This window comes from Cricetulus griseus, chromosome 3, assembly GCF_003668045.3.
Source record: "Cricetulus griseus strain 17A/GY chromosome 3, alternate assembly CriGri-PICRH-1.0, whole genome shotgun sequence".
Taxonomy (NCBI): Eukaryota; Metazoa; Chordata; class Mammalia; order Rodentia; family Cricetidae; genus Cricetulus; species Cricetulus griseus.
In genome coordinates, this window is record NC_048596.1 from 255817726 (window position 1) to 255837510 (window position 19785).

At 42.0% G+C, this 19785-nt stretch overlaps 2 protein-coding genes across 12 annotated transcripts in view; one reads left to right on the forward strand and one right to left on the reverse strand.

The window, feature by feature from the left end:
* Positions 1 to 11430, reverse strand: part of Lyrm4 (LYR motif containing 4) — a 114796-nt gene extending 103366 nt beyond the window's left edge. The window contains exon 1 of one of the 2 annotated variants that reach the window (XR_004769385.1): positions 10963 to 11430. Coding sequence is in view for 1 of the 2 variants with exons in the window: in XM_027410365.2 (XP_027266166.1) it covers positions 10963 to 11048 (86 nt within the window). In the remaining variant the exon portion in view is untranslated. The remainder of the gene's footprint in view (positions 1 to 10962) is intronic. The other variant, XM_027410365.2, reaches the window with a different exon arrangement.
* A 111-nt stretch (positions 11431 to 11541) lies between these two features.
* The window catches only part of Fars2 (phenylalanyl-tRNA synthetase 2, mitochondrial), a 426758-nt gene continuing 418514 nt past the window's right edge, over positions 11542 to 19785 (forward strand). For 8 of the 10 annotated variants that reach the window (XM_035442922.1, XM_035442921.1, XM_035442917.1 and 5 more), the window contains exon 1: positions 11542 to 11872. The gene's annotated coding sequence lies outside the window, so the exon portion shown is untranslated. The remainder of the gene's footprint in view (positions 11873 to 19785) is intronic. The other 2 variants (XM_035442923.1, XM_027410361.2) reach the window with 2 other exon arrangements.

Consider the following 19785-nt stretch of genomic DNA (forward strand, 5'->3'; position numbering starts at 1 on the left):
AAGACAGTGGCTTGTGCCTGTAACTCCAGCGCTGGGAGTTTTGGTGGTCGATCCCTGGGACTTGTTAGAACCAGCCTAGCAAAAAACAGCAAACGAGAGAGAGAGAGAGAGAGAGAGAGAGAGAGAGAGAGAGAGAGAGAGAGAGAGAGAGAGGCAGACAGGGAGGGGGGATAGAGAGACCTTGTTTTAATTAATAAGGTGGTGTCCAGTACCTTTAATACTAGTACTAGGGAGGCAGAGGCAGGTAGATCTCTGTGAGTTCCAGATTCAAGTTCCAGTCCAGTTGATCTATACATTGAGATTCTGATTCAAAACAACAACAACAACCTCAAAATAAACTAATAAATACACAAAATTAAACACAAAGTCTAGAGTCACTCAAAGTTGACTTCTGGCCCCTACATGCACAAGTGAGTGGAATGTGCCTCTACTACCATACACAAAGCATCCACATGCATAGACAGACATTCAAACCAGGAGGCAAAAGGCAGTTATGTGCTGAGTGCAGGCTGCAGTGAAGGATGTAGTCCATGTGGTGCCTTCATGGCATGGAGTGCAGCAACAGGAATGCAGCTCTGAGGAGATGGCGTGTATCATGGTGGAGCTGGCCACAAAGGCCACTTTCCTCATGCTACAGTCCATGTCCCACTGATGTTCCTCTCTAAGGTCAATAATGCTGGCTTGGAAACTGTCATATTGCTATGATTATTTGTTAGTACTTTGTTGGCCCACATATACATAATACAAATCCCAATAACAAGGAAATCATGCTGATTTCATTTTCAGGAAGACCATTTAAAAATAAAAGATGGACTTCTGGGAAAAGAAATCTGAATTCTATCTTAAAATTCTGTGAGATACCTCTATATTTGAATAAGTGATAATGAAGGAATACAAAATGTTCCTGGGCTCTAAACACTCCACCCTACTAGTTCAGAGATAGTGTTGATGCTCAACTCTAAGTGGACACAGTTTTTATAATCTGAAAGATGACATTCCAGTGGAAAGGGACTGTTAGGGAGAAATCATATAGCTGCATGAAGTGTATGAAAGTCAGGGGCAGCATCATAAGAGGAGTTCACAGATTGCTACAATAACTGTGTCTGTTCCCCAAGTAGCTGTCTACGCTGGGGTGTTGGTGAACACATACACCCAGGCCTTTGATATCCTGAACCTGCCATCAGACTAGAAAGGGAAACGCACATAATGTCAGACCTCAGCTGGTGTGTCCCCATGGAGTGTATAGGGCTGAGAATGAGCATTGCTGCTGGGCCAGGCTAAGTGGGAGGAGAGGAGGGAAGGAAGATTCATGTCTTAGTTAATGTTGCTACTGCTGTAAAACACCCAAACCATAAACAAGTTGGAGAGGGAAGGGTTTATTTTACCTTACAATTCTTAGGCCACACTCCATTACTGAGAAGAGTTAGGGCAGGAATTCAAGGTAGAAACCTAGAGGCAGGAGCTGATGCAGAAGTAATAGAGGAACATGCTTACTGGCTTGCTCAGTACTCAGGACCACCAGCCTAGGAGTGGCATCATCCACATGGATCTGGGCCCTTCTATGGTAATCATCAATCAAGAAAATGCCTCACAGGCTTGCTCACAGGGCAACTGGGTGGGGTCATTTTCTCAATTGAGGTTTTTTCCTCTCAGATGACTCATGTCAAGTTGACATAAAACTAGCCAGCACAATCCAGAACCAAGATCAACAAGCCTGAGAAAAGGCCATGGCTATAAGCATCCTTAAGTGGGAAAGTGACATGACAGAAAAAAAGAGAAGCAGGGAGCACAGGCCTAAGCAGGGAAGGGTTTGGGTTTTTATTTCAAGAGGAAGGGCAAGAACTAGAGCTATGACTTCTCAGTAAGGGAGCAGAGTGCAGTGGAAGACTGCAGAGCTTCTCTGAAATGGTCTATTAGCAGAATACTAAATGTCAGGGATTGGCTAACAGGAGAAGGATGTACAAAATATAGGAATCAGTATGTGATCACACAAAGGCAAAGTCACTATGAGAACATGCAGGGAGTTTGCTCTGACAGAGAAGAGGAGAAGGCAGAAAAGTGACACGAGAATTTCCCATGAATTAATTTCCAAAAGCTACATGGATTCTTTGAAATCAAGGGTAGAGGAATTGGAGTTTTGGGTTCAAATCTCTTCTGCTTTTCAGGAGGTCTTAACAGAAATTATCTGGTGGCTACACTTAGGTGTACACCACACAGATAAGGAGGATGCCAGTGCAGTTTAGAAACCTCATAGAGAGCAGGCACACAGGGGATGAATAGCATCACACAGGAACAGATATCTAGTTGAGAAGATAGGATGGAATGGCTAAGGGGGTGTACCAAGGGGCAGGGGTTGTGCTTGAGAAGGATCCAGGGAGACTGTAAGCAATGGGCTAGGAAGGAGTCCTGGATGGATGAATGCTCAAACCAGTTTCATGACAGGCTGATGGGGTAGGAGGTGCAGGGATGATCAAGTCAGATGCACAGGCTGGCTGCAGTTGATAAACTATGTGTGGGCGGAGCACTACTCACAGAAGGCAGCTAGTTAAAGGGGAGCTCTAGGCTACTGTTCACCCGCTGGGGCTTTCCTTCCTTCCTGGGTCAAGCTCACTGCTGATAAGCAGACAATGAAATCTTCACTAGGTCCGTCAATATTCAAGCCTGGAGGTGCACCACAGGGCTACAACAGCTCTATCTGTGCTGTCAGGAGAAAGGATCAGACCCTCCAAAATCCATGTCACTTGAGTGCTCAGTAACAACCTGATGAACTAATGAAGGATGACTGGACAGCACTGGGATCAGTGTGTGTCTGTCACCAATGTCTGTAAGGAAATACTTGCTCATTTAATTTTACCTTTTGATTAGTCAAACATAAAGATAATTTCAGATGAGACATTTCTGCCTACAGAGGTGGTTGCTGGTAAAACAGGATGACTCTTAGCCACTAGATGTGGGGGAGAGGTAATTATTTAATGAAAACGGTGACAAAGATAGACAGGAAAAAACATAAGACATTAAATGAGCATAGTAAATAGTGATGCTCACCATATATAATGAATCGATAATATAAACAACTGAATAAACCAAGCTAAAGGGAGAATTAACACACTTCAAATATTACCCCAGGAACAAAGGACTAAAATATAAGGGTAATACATTAACAGCACTGAATGTGGCAGCAGCCATTCATTAAACAAAACAAATAATTACTGAGAACAGATCCATCAAGTCAATAAGAACTGATGAACATTAACAGGCAGATTAATAACACCAACACATATAGCACATAATTAGAGAAAGAAACACCCAGATCAAAAGAGTGATGAGTGCAGTATCGGACACCTAAGTCAATGCCAACTGCATATACACTAGGCTCCCACAAGATTGGACCCAAGCCCCACAATATTGTGGTTTACTGACATGATAGCCATGATAATGTCACTGTACTGCCACATGTTACTCCCATAACTGTGAGGCTGGCGTGAACACCCACTGCACTGCCAATAGTATGAAAGTATAACACATTTAATTATTGATAGTGTACAATACTCGATAACAACTAACCATCATGTCATTTGCTTGCATATCCATACTTTTGATAATTTTTGAGTGACCTCATAAAGAAGAAAATCATCTGTCTAAAAACTGGCTGCAGCCTCATTCAGTTGGACTTCAACAGTTTTTTTTTAACTGCATCAGGTCATGTGGGGTCACTGTCCTGGAGCACTCTGGGTTTCTCAAAGTGCAGTCTGTGATATTTGCAAGACATGTCTCTCAGGACTTACATTTGCCACCAGTGACACTGGTGTTCACATTTGTTTTCTCTGCTCCCACCAATGACTCCCTGATAATCCTTTATGGGTTGGGTTAGTCAATCTCAATTCCCTTTCAAGTTGGTCTATGCTGTCCTTTCTGTTTTCCGTAATGGCCAGTTCATTCCTTTACCAATCCAATGCCACCATACTGTTTTCAGTGAACATATCAGTCTATACACTGAACTTACTGTAAGCAAGTTCTCTGGGGCAAAGAGTTAACTTTTACTTATTTCTATATTCTCAGGCAGGAGTCAATTTCAGCCAATGGGAGGTACCTAATAATCAGTTGGTGAATAAAGGGTTAAGTGTCACAATGAAGCTATAAATTACAATGGCAGAGTTCTACTTTTAGATGTTAAAACAAATAAACAAAACTATGTGGTACATAACATGGTTCAACAGATTTAATTGAGTTGCTAAAATGACCATTGAGTATGGCAAATTTGAGAGGTGGCCTACGGCTATTAGTGATAACTATATAGTCACCAATTTGTGTGTAAGGGAATCCTCCTGTATCTTTAGGGACCATTTCAGTACCTTGCACACCCCCATACCTAATTCTGTCAATGCTTGAAAGTGTCTTAAAAGTTATGCATTGTGGTCAAGTAATACCATTTGTTTAGAAGCCATTCTGTTTGAAATGAATTTAAGTTCCTTATATGAAATTCTGCAGCATTTCATAGGCCTTAAGTATATCCTCCTACATACTTTAGTCATCCCAAGATGGCTCCCAATACTTAATACAATGTAAATGTTGTAGAAATAGTTGTATTCTTTAAGTCAGTGGGTCTCAACCTTCCTAATGCTGTGACCCTTTAATACAGTGCTTCAGGTTGTAGTGACCCCCAAGCATAACATTATTTTCATTGCTGCTTTTGCTTTATAACTGTAATTTTGCTTTATGAACTGTAATGTAAATATATGTGCTTTTTGATGGTCTTAGTGACTCCTAGTCAAAGGGTTGTTCTACTCTCAAAAGAGTCACAATCCACAGGTTGAGAACCATTGCTTTAGGCAACAATGACAAGAAAAAGTGTGTACATGTTAAATATAACTGAGACTGCCTCACCCACAGTATTCAGTCATAATACCAAAAAACAATATGTAAAGGCAAACTCAAAAGCTCAAGCTACAATTTCATTTCTCTTGAACCCTGAGTGCCCATGAAGCCATATAGATATTACGCTGCCACAGCAATACCACTTTAACATGATCTTGGTAACTCTTACACTACTTCTTAAAATAGGCAATGGAGACCCAGTTGTAAGAACCCTATTCCAGGTATTCTGATTACTGATGAGACAAATTCCTCCTCTTAGCTGAGCCCTGCAAATCTACAAATTCACAGCTTGGCTCATGCACCCTATAATGATTTTTTTAAAAGTACTTAATGTGATTTCTAATGGTAGAACTTTACTAAATTTACTAGGTACCAGTTAGCTGAGTAAATAAGTGCCAAGACAAATGTAAAAATCCACACTTAATGGAGGTATGGTATGGAGGTTCTACACTTATCAAAGTCTGCACTTTGTTATTGTTGGAGTGTGAGAACAGTCAATTTTCTATTATTTCATTACAGTCATTTCAAACAGAATGGCTTTTAGACAAATGGTATTACTTGACCACAATGCAGAATACTTTTAAGATACTTTACAAGCATTCCATTTACTTGGAGTAGCATTTTATAGTCTTTTGTTCTTTATTTTCTACCTCCATTTTCTCTTTGCTTTAATTCTTTCATTTATTATTTTTAAATAACATTTCATTTTATGGTATGCTTTTTAATATTAGGTTAAAATGATACACTGAAGTATAGATAGAATAAATACAACATGGAAAAACTTTCAAAGGCAAAAAAAAATCAGTAGTGACACACATAAATCTAATACTTTTCTTTTGGAGGCAAGGTCTCATGTATTCCAATGTGGGCTTGAATTCTGCTATGTAGCTGAGAATGACTTTGAACTTCTGATCCTCCTGCCTCCATTTGTTAAATGTTGAAATTATAAGAAATTACACTGTATTGTTCTACCCCTTTTAAATGTTGTGCTGTGGGTCAAAGCCAGTGTGTTGTGCATGCTGGGAAAACTGAACCAACTGAGCTACATCTCCAACTCTAAATCTAATCCTTTCAAATTACTCCCTGCTATCATCTAGTCTAGAGGAAAAATGAATGCATTTTGTCTCCCCAAATTTAGCTGATGGATGTGATCTTCTCAAAGTACTCCAACATAACTATAAAATCTTAACTAAGTTTTCAAAATCATTAACCAATATGGCAAAACTTAACAACTGTAGGAGAAAAAATAACACTGGTTTTGGAAACCCCAGCCACATTTTAATAATTAATATTTCATAAATTTAAGCAATCATTTTTAAACACATATGAATTGCCTCCAGTTGTCTGTGGGGTACCACAGAAAGCGTCAGCACAAGAATTCTTCCTAACAAAGAGCCACAGGCTATGTATACATGAGCTCAATTGCATGAACTCAGAATATTAAAGCATATTTTGCAAGGAACTTAGAAAATTAATAAAGCAATGATTTTCTTTTAAAAACGATGCTTTTGTTTTTAAAACTATCTTGCAAAAGATAGTTTTCACCAAGAAAGATGATTTGTTCAGCATTTCACAGTAAATTTTTTTTTTGTTTGTTTTTCGAGACAGGGTTTCTCTGTGTAGCTTTGGAGCCTATCCTGGCACTCACTCTGGAGACCAGGCTGGCCTCAAACTCACAGAGATCTACCTGCCTCTGCCTCCCGAGTGCTGGGATTAAAGGCGTGAGCCACCAACGCCCGGCTCACAGTAAAATTTTTAATTGGCTGCTTAAAAGAGAATCTTATGTCTTCTCCAGTAAGTCATGCTTTACATATGTCTTAAAAACATTATTACAAGACTTAAAGTGAGGGAAAAGGGATTTCCCTTTTTAAAGTGAAGGGAAAAAGAAAACAACCTAGCAATCTTAAGAACATACCAGGGGTAAGGACTGTAACCCTGGGCAGAGTATGAGCTTGTCATATGTGGGGGCCTAAGTCCTTAGCACCCAGAAAAGGAAGGAAACAGCAGAAAGAACACATAATGAACACCACCATACTCACTACCCTGATGACATTAGGGTGGGCTTTGGGGAGCTCTACTTCAGTCAAGGGGGAAAAGGTGAAAAAGACCATAGGGATGGAGGTTTCCCTATCAGCAACTGCTGTGTAGCAGGAGTCTGTGGTTTGACAATAGAACCAAGGTTACCCTTGGAGGGCTGAGATAATTTTATAGAAATGAAGGGCACTGCTGTGTCCATCAGTGTCTAAGGAAGAAATGATACACAGAATTAAGATAAAATTGGAGCTGAGTTATGCCCTAAGGGTTGAAATGAGCACCACAATGGTATGGAATTCTATTTTTACAGTAGTGTAACAAGTGGCAGCTAAATTATCAATAGAAAGTGTCTCCTGGAAACCATTACATGCTGCAGGTCATCACTCAGGCACATTTCCTGTTCTACTAGTTTCTGAAGTAGTCCTTATGTACAACCACACCATAATCTTTTAATGGCAGGACCATCCTATCTACTCCCAGGCCCTGTGCAGTTACACACAAATACATACATACATACACACACACACACACACACACACACACACACACACACACACACACACAGAGAGGAGTTTAAGAAATATTAGGAATTTCTCAGCTTGTTCTAAGGAGGAAGAATATTTGGCATCAATGCCTTCTTTTTCACCCTTTTTTTCTCATTTTGTGCATTTGTATAGGTGGTTTCCTTTAGTTGTTTTCTTCAGTTTTTGAAACAGCATTTCTCACTGAACCTGGAGCTTACCAACCAGCTAGACTGGCTAGCCCGTGCACTCTAGGGGCCCTCCTATGTCCACCTCACCAGTGCTTGGATTACAGATGCATGCTACTACAGCTCACTTTTCCCCAGGTGTATAGGATCTAAACTCAGAGCCTCTTGCTTTCCCAGTTCTTTACCCACTGCCTCCGCCTTGTTTTAGCAAGAGAAAGGCTTTGATTGGTATTGGTACGATTCCAGACAGGCTCATTCCAGTTCACTCTGGCCATATGGGAAGAGGGAGGGGAGGGGAGTGAAGGGGAGGAGAAGGGAGAGAGAGAGAGAGAGAGAGAGAGAGAGAGAGAGAGAGAGAGAGAGAGAGAGAGAGAGAGAGAGAGCAGAAACAACAAAGAACAGAGGGTATGTGAGTGAGGCTTGTTGGTACTGGGATAAAACCTGGAGAGGTAGGTAGGTCATGTAAGTACAGTTCTTACAGAATATTTCAGTACTGTGATTACTTTAGGCACCAAAACTTCCAGATTGTTTAAAAATTTTTCATTAATTTTTTTTCCATTTTGTTTTTGAGACAGACAATCATGTAACCCACAATGTCCTTGAGCTTGTTGTATAGATCATACTGGCCTAGAACTCATCTTCCTACTTCCCCAGTGTCAGGATTACAGTTCTGTCCCCCCTGTGCTGGCTCCACACTGGATTGGTCATCTAGCATTAGCTTAGTGACTTTGGATAGGTTAGCAACTCTGGTGCTTGGGTTTTGGCTAGTTCATAAAAATAGTACCTCATGAGGTTATCAGAAATAAATGTGCTAAGAAACATAAATAATAGAAAATGGTGCCACACAGATGTGATCAATGGATACTCTCAGTGATAGCCATGACAAACAGTGCTGGGTTGAGAGAGGAGGGAAGTGGTTATTTCTGAATTCCTTTTAAAAAATACTCTATTTAGCTTTATTTTATGTGCATTGGTGTAAGGATACCAGATCCCCTGGAACTGGATTACAGACAGGTGTGAGCTTCCAAGTGGGTGCTGGGAATAGAACCTGGGTCCTCTGGAAGAGCAGCCAGTGCTCTTAACCACTGAGCCATCTCTCCAGCCCTGAGGCAGACATACATTATATCAAGCAAGCCTTATTTCTGTGGGACATAGTACCGATGGCAGAGTTCTCGGGTTTTGGGTACATGATAATTGGTAAAAGTGACCATGAGATTCCTGTGGAAAACACATCAGGTGTGAGTCACAGACTACTCTCTGAGTGCATATCGGCATATAGTTGCTTATGCAGAAGTTCAGTTTTAAACTGTTGTAAGGCACAGCCAATGTTTATTGTGTTTACTCCTATGGACTTGGAAAACTTCCGAGTTTTGATTGGATCCTAAGTCACTTCCAGATGGGAGTTTAGAAATGAAAGGGCCCTTAAGAGGCTGTCTAGTCTAGCGACTTAAGTTTTGCTTTGAGGAAAACTGAATGTCAGAGACCAAGTAACTCCAAGGTTACACAGTTTTGGAGGGTTGCTCCCTGTGTGTTTTCAGTCTGTTCCCAGACGTGCCCTCTAGTGTGACCCTCTGCTGAGACCTAGTCTCTGTTTATTCCATCCATGTTTCTATCTTCTGGACTGTGGGGAACACTCAAGTATTTACTTACATATTTCCTGTGCTCCATTAATTGTAAGTACTTAGCACTAGGTATTTACGGGAAATCCATCTGTAGGTTTAGTGTTTATACTTTATCCTCCAAAGGCAATGTCATCACATAAAATCATGCTTCATTTAACCATGTGTTTAGTGGTTATAAACTCACTAGTACAACCCACGCTGTCCTCAAGTTGATAGGACAAGTATATTTTCTCAGGTTTCTAAAATATGGATTACTGCTGGAGAAGTTTGGTGCATCTGCCCACAGACTGAGGTTGTGCATGGCTTGCCCAGCACAGCACCTTGCAGCTTAATTCCTAGAGGAGGGTGCCCCTAGAACCAGGTCTGTTTCAGGAGTTAGCTAACATCAGGACACCCAGCCCAGAGCCTAGCCAGTCACCTAAGGGCACAATGTCAATAATGTCTGAAATGATAAGGTGAAGAATAGCTTGTGAAATAATCAGGACACTTGGGAAATAACTGTAAATAAGTAACCCATTAAAGAAAAATGAGCTGCTTCCATCAGATTCTTGTTCTCAGGAGTATGCTTCATTCTCAGAGGGCTCAGGTAATTAATCATCAAGACACCCCATCTCAGAAAACCTGAGGGCTCTACAGAAACCGTGGGTCAGAAGTACCAAAGAAGCAGAAGCCAAGAAGGTGGGGCATCTGAGGCGGAGAACAAGCCTAAGGGACTCAGAGAAGTAGGGGAATGGGCCATGTATGGAAAAATGGGTTGGCTTAAAAATATGAAAGAGCTTTATTGCATGAGAATGAGGTTCACACATGGTACCTCATCAACATGTATGGTTTGTGTGTGTTTATGCATAACTTAAAATACAGTCAAGTTTTAAATTTCATCTTAGGAGAACTAATGCTCTTGTCCTCTTGCTGTTATAGGTCCTAGAGGGAAGATGTGAGTCTGGCGAGGCAGGATAAACTAACATTTCAGTTTTTGAAGGCTAGCAACTCCTTTTACCTTCAACACTCCTTGTATATGTACGCTCTCCTTTATCCTCTAACTCAGTGGTTCTCAACCTTCCTAATGCTGTGACCCTTTAATACAGTTCCTAATGTTGTGGAACCATAAAATTATTTTCACTGCTGCTTCATATCTGTAATTTTGTTACTGTTATGAATCATAATGTTAATTTGTGCTTTCTGATAGTCTTGGGCGACCCCTGTGAAAAGGTCATTTGATTCTAAAGGGGGTCAGGACCTATAGGTTGAGAAACGCTGTTCTAATTAGAATGCATCTGGTACCTGAACCAAACTCCAGTGTAAATGAAAGGGGGGCCTAGAGCAAGCCTTCAGCTTTGTGGCCACGTGGTCCCGACTGACTGCTTCCACTTGTATTCTCAAGGCAAGTTTCATGTACGGCAGGCACATGCTTGCTTGTCCTAACTTTCCTCACTTGCGGCTTCAAGTCCATCGTTTCGTACCGCAGAAACAAGACACTGACTCAGGGTCCTAGAGCCCCAACTCGAGTGTCAGTGGCCTCAGAGAAGATGTCCCAGAACTTGAAGGGCAAGCCCTTGGCTCCTCCCCTCCCGGGCTCTGAGGGTCACACCTGGGGGTGGGCAGTTGCACGTGCGCGCGTCAGGGGAGCCGAGCCTGTCACTAACCCAGGCTGTGAGCGCCTGTTCCGCCACCTCTGGAGACAGACCTGGGCACCCCCCTCCCGGCCCCTCCCCCCCGGGTCACCTGTAATTGTAGGCGCTGAAATGCTTGCTCTCTCTCAGCATCGCCCGGTACAGATCTAACACTTGTGCGCGGCTGGAGGCTGCCATGTTGGAAGGAAAACAAACAAACAAACAAAAAACCCTAGTAACCAAAACAAACAGGTCCTTCTTCGAGGAGGTGCCGAGGTTACGTCAACCCTAATGTCAAACGATGCAAAAAGCACGCTGGAGAGCAGAAGCAGCGGGTCGGCCTGGCTCGGGGCCTGAGGAGCGTCCCACGCGCGCGGGGAGGCGGCGCAGGCAGGGCGGCGGGCAGCTAAGGGGAGGCGCCCGCGTCCGGGAGGCTCCGCGCTCCTCACGGGCTGTTCCAGCGGCAGGAGGCCAGGCCGTCCAGCCCCAGGCACACTCCTCGGGAGGACGCTCACCGGCTCGAACACCGCGGCTCGCTCAGCCTGCACCCCTCCGAACCGCCCGGGGGCGTGGCCGAGACCCTGGCGTCTTCCGACACCACGCCCCCTACACCTGCCCAGGCTCGGTTGCCCCGGTTACGAAGCGCGCGCCGCCGCCCCGCCCCTGGCCGGTGAGGCTGTCTTCATCGCTGCCTGACCCGCGGTGCGCGACTGCAAGGGTGAATTTGCTTGGGCTGGGCCCGGTCGTCACGCTGAGACGGTCGGTATCGTTTTGGCCGCGGGACGCAGCGCCGGAGGTGCGGAGTTTGACTGGCTAGCGACTTCTTGGAGCACCGGCTTCTCTCTGGGCGAGCGGCGCAGGGACCTCGGGCCCGGGCCTCTTCCCGTCAAGATGGCGGCGCCCGGCGCGCACGGTGTCTGCTTAGCGAGAGGTTGAGCCCGGTGACTGCCGAGCGAGTGTGGGGTCGGTCGCGCTGCTGACTCGGAAACGTCCGCGGTCTGCGTTTCCCCGGCGAACGCTGGGTGAGTGCCGCCCCTGCTGCAGCGTCGAGCTGTTAGGCCGCCGATTGTCGTGCACTTGGCGTTTGGCTGTGACTTCCTCCCGTTTCCGGGATTTTCATTGAGGGTCTGGACTTTCTTGCTGTTTACTTTTTAATTTTTGGAGACGGTCTTATGTCGTAGCCCTGCCTGTCCTCGAGCTCTTGGAAGAGGCCGTCCACTGCTGGAGTTACAGGCGTGGGACTCCATGCAATTCTAGATTTTTTTAACTTTTAAGCGCACAGTTTTGTAGCGAGTAAAAACAAAACAAAACAAAACAAAAAACCAAAAACAAACACAAGCAAAACCGTTAAAAGTCTGGACTTCAGATGTCGTGATTAAATTAGGGAACCCTTAGGACTTAGGGATTTCCGAGGCATCATTTCAGACCCAGGGCAAAAAAGTTTTCTCGTTAGGGTTTCCCTCTCTCCCCCTCCGCCCTCAGAATTCAGCTTTTACGTACCATCTTGCTAAAGTAGTACAGTTTTTCTGTTCTGGTCCTTGAACTTAGGTCTCTGCGAAGAAAAGCTTCCGCTAGGTCTGGTTACTGTGGAAAGCACTAATGTTTTCGAATCTGGCTTTATATAAAGACATTGCTGCGAGCCATTCCTTTCATCTTCCCTGCCCCCAAACACAACAAAGTGATTTTTAGTCAGTAAGACTGAAATTAAATTAACACGTGTTCTTGTCTGTTTTGGTGTACCTAGCTTTGAAACGATGTATGCTCCATGCGAAGCAACTTGTATTTTCAGGAACATTAGGGCAGGAAATTCTCTAGTGTGCTCGCAACCTGTTGTCCTTGAATAAAATAAATTAAAAAAAGGTAATCATAATATAATGGCATTTAAAGGTATTGACGATACAGTGCCTTTATAAAAATACTTTTACGCTCCCTGTTTGGTTTTCTTCTAATCAAAACAGGCTTTTAATATTTTAATTTTTTAACATACAGCAACAGAACTTACCTCAGTATTGTTCCCTAGCCGTTTGATCACGCCATTGCCTCAGCTTTAATGAGATCTATTAATATTTTTGCGTTTTTCTTTGTAATTTCTTAAATGGCTGGTAGGTTTTCCCATTGTTACAGAGTAAAAGTAGAGCTGTTCTCTCCTGAGGTAATAAACCAGTAATTGCTATTGATATAAAATATAGGGCACCAGAACAACAACAAAAAACGAAACATTTCAAGTTACATATATACAAAATTACCAGAATGGGAAGGGAAAATGTTTAAATCGTTTTGACTTGTCAAAAAAGAGAGGGGAATACATTTTTGCTGTATTTTGCTGTATTTCACTTGAAAGTGAAATTAGGGTAATAACTGTGTGGGGTTTATGCCCAATTACAAGTGAATTAATGTTCAAAATAATGTGTACATCCAAATGTCTTATCTTTGTTGTGATCAAATACTGCTTACAGCATTTAGAGAGTTAAAATAGTTCAGGTAGTAGATCTGTCAGTCAAAAGAGTGGTTGAGATTAGGAAATTGATAGCTTCTTAGTGTTGAGTCAAATTTGTCAGAGGCTATGGATCTGAACTGGGTACCACCAATGTACACCAATGGACAGAGGCTAATCTAGTGTAGAGTTTAATCACAGTTATTAAACATTGTTCCAGAGGTCCTATAATCAATCCAGTAATTTGCAATGAGGTTGCAACCTGTTGGCTAGTTGATTATATTGCCTCCAATATCATTTTCAATGCTGTTTCCATTTTCTGTAAATGCTTTCAGATCACACTGTTAAAGTTCTAGAACCTACATTGGTTTGGGAGTTACCTGGTTCTCCTGCTAGTTCCTTTTTATTTGTTCAAATAAACTACTAAAATTAATTGCTTTAACATACTTGATGCTAGTTAATGCTATTCCAAGTCGTTATAAACATACTTTGTGATTTCTTATTTTGTTGGCTCTCATTGCCTTGAAGGACCAATTTAAAAAAAAATAACACTTGCCAGGCGGAGGTGGTGCACATCTTTATTCCCAACACTTGGGAGGCAGAGGCAGGCAGATCTCTGTGAGTTTGAGATCAGCCTGGTTTACAAGAGCTAGTTCCAGGAGAGGCTCCAAAGATACACAGGGAAACGCTGTTTCGAAAAACCAATAAAATAAATAAATAAATAAATAAATAAATAGATAAATAAAAATAAAAGCACTTTCCCAAACTAAATCTTTGTTTTTGCTCATTTTCACTTCAGAAGTGACCTTTTAAAAGCACCAACTCTACTGAGATTGTAGGAAGAATTGGCCCAAAGGCTGCGACAAACACTCATGTGTTCTGTCATTCTAATTTAGAGCATTTTATTAGATAACAACCATAATCAAATGGGTACCTATCTACTTCCATTTAGCTCTCAAAATATAAACATTTTCTTTAATACTTAGTTATGAATACCATAATTCTTGCTAGTAAATATTTCTTGCCTTTTGAGAATTTTCTCTTACTGTAAACAATGTAAAATCATTTACTGTCTTTACAATGAAATATAACAATGATATATAAAGAATGTTTCATATTATAGAATCACCTTATAGGGAATTATTAGATCATGGGCCTGCTCCTTTAAGATACTGGTCTCTAGAAGCACTCAAGATATAATCTTAAAGAAAACATGTGACCTCCACCCCTAGCTCTCTGAGACAGCGAGTTAAAGATCCATGCTGTTTTCTGGCTTGACAGCCCCTAACTTATGGTTCTACTCAGCACCTGCCTCCTCCATGCTTCTCATCACTTAGGCTGTCCCAGACTAAATCACATGAGAGGACAGAAAAACCATCCAGTTTTTCTTCATCCAGGATTTCTGAGAAGGCGCTTCTCTAGGCCTCCCCATTCCATCCATGATGTGCGTCTCTTTAAGCTATTCCTCCTGATGAAGTGTCATTGCAGGTTTTAAAGGACAGCCTTTCTTTCCTTTGAGGTCCCAGTGTGTTGTCTGTGGTATGATGGGCTGGTGGGGCTGGCAGGCAGAGAAAAGAAGTAGGAGGAGGAATCTAGGCTCCAGAGAGGGAGAAGAGAAAATGAAGGAGATGTGGGGTGGTGGTGGTGGTGGGGATAGCTAGGTAACCACCAGCCAGGCACAGAGTAGGACAGAAAGCTTGGTAAAAAACCCTTAGGCAAAATGTAGATGAAGAAAAACAGGTTAACTTAAGTTGTAAGAGCTAGTGGGACAAGCATATGATAACCGGAGCATTCTTAACTAATAATAAGTCTCTGCGTCATGATTTGGGAGCTGGTTGGTGGCCTACAAGAAAGCCTGCTACAAATTGCAGCTGTGCTTTTTTCTAACACTGAAGTGTAGCTAGATCTTTGTGATCCATTTTCTTCAGTTGTTTGGTTTTGGTGTTTTCTTTCCCCACAGCGTCTTACTATGTAGTCTTGGTGGCTTGGACCTCACTAGGTACAACACGGCTGTCCTCAAAACATGTGAAGATCCCCTTGTCACTGCTAGAATTAGAGGTGTGCACCACCACACCCTGGTCAACTAAGACCCTGACCTGAGGGAGGATGGCATCATAGGAGACAGTTGGAACATGAAGATGAGTGTAGAAAGTTTGATATTGTAGTTCCTGATTAAGGCATGGAAACAGGGTGGACACAGTTTAATGTCTATAGCCTTCTGTGATTTGGAATAGCTGAAGGTGAGAAGTAGGGTTCCTCTGTCAGACTACACAAGTGATTAGCCCTGTACCAGCTTTATTTTAGTTATAATCTCTTTTTTTTTTGCACTAGTTGATTCTTCCCCCATGTACCAGAAAGTACCAGTTGAACTAGTGTAGTGCAATTCATTAACAAGGTACTGGCAACTTACTCTTTCCTGAAGGAGCCACAGAGTTAGCACAGAACACACCCAGACACCATATTCTCAGCACAAAGGAGATTTTATTATCATGGAGGGGACCAGGAGTGTGGAGATGAGGGGGTGGGGATGGCTGCCTCTGGATCTGGCAAAAACAGCAGTAGGTGGTTTTTTTTTTTTTTTTTTTTTTTTTTTTTTTTTTTTTTTTTTTTTTTTTTAAGGAGAACAGGGGGAGTCTGTGAGTTCTAAATCCTGATGTTAATGTAGCCAAATAATGGATTTGATTGTTGGACCTTGATGAATTTTGATAGTTGGATCTTGGTGTTCAGCCCCAGAGATGAGTCAGGCATAAGGAAGTAGCCAGATAAGGGAATGACCCTTAGTGACTTGCTTTAGGAATGTAATCTAATGGGTTAGCAAGGGCCATGGAAGAGAAGACCCACCATTGCTGTTTGCCATGCCTGGGACTGTTAGAGCCCTTCATAGTCCGAGACTTCAAATTCTGTACTCCAGAAGCTCTTCAACCTTCCTTCTTGATCTATATACTTAGCAGGAAGCTGACTAGCCTGCTTCTTGTAGTGACTTAGAGCTGCAGATCATGTTTCTGGGGATTTATGGTTTGAATGCATTTGTGTGTGATTGTGATAGGGGTTATAAAGCACAAAGGGTTGCCAAGGAAGTGCTGGTTATGTGATGTTGGGTCATGCCCATCCTTGATGCATGTACTACAACTAGGACTGCATTCCTGGCACTAGATATTGCTAGGGTGGAAAAAACAGTGAACCCTGAGAATTAGGGCCTTTTTAAGGTGGAGGTAATGTTTGGGTGGCTGGGGAAGAGTCAGATTTCAGCTGGGCCTTGAGGGCAGAGGATCTGGATGTGCAGGGTCTGGTGGTTCCTTCTTAGAGGAGGAAGCCGTCCCCTAGACCTTCATGAGGCTAGAGAGCATCTAACTCTAGCTTAGATATTCATGGGGACTTGATTCTTTGCAGAGCTGTGGGAAGGAGATCAGGTGGGAAGACACTAGATGATCTGAACCCTCATGTGATCTCAGCCAATTCGTCCATGAGCTGAGGGACAGCTTCTGCCTCGGAGGAAAGGGAATCTGGGAGAGTAGATGATTTAGCCAGGATCAGGCAGTTGGAAATGGGCTGTAATGGCCAGTCAATGGGGATGTTTTCTGTCCAGCTATACTGTTTGCTACCTTACATCATGTGGATGGTCTTCTTGTGCCAGCTTAAGGAATTTGAAATTGAATTATTTCTTCTTTTAAAAGAAAAATTTCTTGCATTTATTGTGTGGTCTTGTGTGCCATGGTGTGCACAAAAGATTAGAAGACAACATTTAGAAAGCTGGCTCTCTCCTACCTTGTAGGTCCCAAGGTTTGATCCTAGTTCGCCAGATCGGGCAGCAGGCTATTTTACCTACTTAGTCATCTTGTGGCTCTGATTAAATTTTTTTTGATAATGGTAAATTTTAAAATTTATTTAAAATTTTATATTTAAAATTCAATTTAGTTGGATCTTATACTTGGTAAGCTAACTCCTCTGTAACAGAAATCTTGTAAGTATTGATACTCTGAAGTGTTGATTTGTATGCTTTTTTGGTCTTTTATGATATATTTACATTTCAAATAGAATAGGTTTGTTGCCTTCTTAAGTCTCTCTCTCTCTCTCTCTCTCTCTCTCTCTCTCTCTCTCTCTCTGTGTGTGTGTGTGTGTGTGTGTGTGTGTAACACATTTCTGTAGAGCATCTTTTCAAAAAAAATTAAGGAAATGTGTCCAATCTGTCCAATCTTCTTTGGTGATTAGCTTCCCTGGCAGCCATAATGAAATTGTCAGTCAGTTGTGCAGGATTCTTATTTTTTACCAATTAATTTCTCCTTTTGGAAGGAAACCATATTTCCTTGCCCATAGTCACCATCAACATGGAGATTCTTTGACAGTGTTAATGCTCTGTTACAGAGTACTGTCATCTTTTTATTAATATGTATGAAGGATAACTATTACAGTCATGTTTCTTGTATTTTAGAATGATGCATTAGTAAAACTGTGATAAAAATAATAGTTATTATTTGGTTTATTTTCTCTTATTTGAGCTTTGGTAGGCAGTTGATCAGCATCCTATTTTAGTAATTTGTCTAAAGATAAATTTGAAGTTAGGATTGGCTCTTTTGAATAAGGTTGTCACTTCCTATTCATGCTTATCAGTTGGTTGTTTTCAGAAATCCTTTGAGATTTCTCATGCTGACTCTGTTGGTCTTTGTCAGTCAATGGAGAAATAGTAGCTCAGAGTCTTAATGTACTTGACAGTTAGTTCTCTGCATTATTTACTACTACTGTGAATCAAACCCAGGAATCTGGGTTTTCAAGGCAAGTACTCTACCACTGAGCTACACCTTTAGCCTGTAGGTCTGTGAAATTATAATAGCTGATTTCTCAGTAGGATAATGTGGTGTTGAAATTGTACTGGAGACTGGTTGACCAGAGAGTCTATATATAGTATTCATAATGTCTTTGCTATCACAGTGAATATTTCTGTGTGATTTAATATTTCATAACTTATTAACCAAAACATTTACTGAGCACAATGGAAACAATTTAGCTTGGTAAACTTGTTATATGTGTGTACTTGTTAGCTTGAATTAACTAATAATGTTTAAGAGTAATAAGAGCCCGTCTGCCTTTTGTGAAATGTATTACAGTAATATTGGCAGACAGTACTACCGAGTTAGCATTAGTTAATGAGGATAACTGAAGATGGAGGTTTCTGTTCCTCCTGGGTCCCACAACTGAATAGCCCCAAACAAACACACAAAGACATATTAATTTATAAACTGGCCGATGGCTAGGGCTTTTTACTAGCTATTTCTTTCTTAATTATTAACCCATTTCTATTAATCTAAGTATTCCCACATGCTCTTGGCTTACCCGGTAATGCCCCGGCATGTTACTCCTTCTGCCTCTACATGGTGTCTCTCTGTCTCCTCTCCTTAGAATCCTTGTCTCCTAGCCCTGCCTATACTTCCTGCCTGGCTACTGGCTAATCAGTGTTTTATTCCTCAACCAATAAGAGAAACATATATACCCAAGGATATCCTCCATTAGATAACTTTATTGGGAAAATTATCTTCATAATAATTCTTGGAAGAAAATAAGTTAAGAAGTAGTGCTATATAGAGAAAGGTTAGCATGTAGCACTTTGTCTTCTTAAAGTTTTTGAGACATGGATTTTCTGTGTCAGCTTTCTGTTATGAAACAGTACACAGAGCAATCATATTATAAAGAGGGAAGTTTTAGTTTGCATTGTTCTTTTGGAGATTTTAGTCATGACTGAATGACTGCTTTAAGTCTATGGAGGCATATTATAGTGTGAGTTGTTATGCCAAGTTCGTGAGACCCCAAAAAGACCACCAAGAAGCCGACTCACCAATGCAAACACACAAGGCTTATTGTTAAGCTACAAGCCTCAGCAGGAACCCTGTCCAGAAAACTGATGCAGCAGCTGTAGGAAAAGGGTGCCTGGCCTCAATTGCAAGGGGTTTATAAAGGAAAAAACTGCAAGCAGGGTGGTACATGCCTTGGCTGTTCAGGATTGGGTAAGAGTAAGTGACCTTTGGATTCATTGATGTGGCGTCTAGGGGAATTTCAAAATTGTTGCTAACAGTTGCCCACAAGGACAGTTGTGGCAAGATGTTCTTTACCAAAATTAGTCATTGCCTGGCCACCCGGGTGGGCACAGTTTGGGTGCTCCTTGGAACTGTTTATGGCACCTTGACTGGGGCTGAGTCAGTCTTGTGCCAGGCAGGGAATTTCTCAAGGTGGCTTTTTCTTAAACTGGAGTTAACTCCATCTAACCTGTCCAGGTTACCCTGCTGTCTCATGAGTGTCTTAGAGTTACTATTGCTGTGATGAAACACTTTGGCTAAAGCAACTTGGGGAAGAAAGGGAGTTTATGCTTCTGAATCACTTCTGAATTCCTTCATTGAAGGAAACCAAGGCAGGAAGTCAAACCGAGTAGGAACCTGGAGGCAGGAGCCGATGCAGAGGCCATGGAGGGTGCTGCTTACTGGGCTGCTCAGCCTACTCAGGGATGGCACCAGC